Here is a 229-nt window from a genome sequence, read left to right on the forward strand (position 1 = left end):
CGCGATTTTCACCCTCTCCTTCCTCCTCCAGCTCCACCAAGATTGAAGAGAGCCTCCTCTCGAGGGTCCAGGCATATTTACACTCCTACATCTACACTCCTGAGGATGGTAGGCTTTTTGCGGGCAGGCTTCACAGCAGCAGCTCGGCGAACAGGCTGCTCCCCCTCTTCCCTGGGGAGAGCAAATGCCTTTGTTGGCTCCTTCCCCAAAGCATCTGTGCCACGGCAGG

General features: G+C 57.2%; 1 protein-coding gene across 1 annotated transcript in view; it reads left to right on the forward strand.

Annotated features, from left to right (window-relative positions):
* Nucleotides 1–229, forward strand: part of STRA6 (stimulated by retinoic acid 6) — a 10,152-nt gene that overhangs the window by 4,366 nt on the left and 5,557 nt on the right. Inside the window, exon 8 of the mRNA XM_009871467.1 lies at nucleotides 32–108. Within this exon, the coding sequence (XP_009869769.1) occupies nucleotides 32–108 (77 nt within the window). The remainder of the gene's footprint in view (nucleotides 1–31; nucleotides 109–229) is intronic.

The sequence above is a fragment of the Apaloderma vittatum genome, unplaced genomic scaffold (assembly GCF_000703405.1).
Source record: "Apaloderma vittatum isolate BGI_N311 unplaced genomic scaffold, ASM70340v1 scaffold27460, whole genome shotgun sequence".
Taxonomy (NCBI): domain Eukaryota; kingdom Metazoa; phylum Chordata; class Aves; order Trogoniformes; family Trogonidae; genus Apaloderma; species Apaloderma vittatum.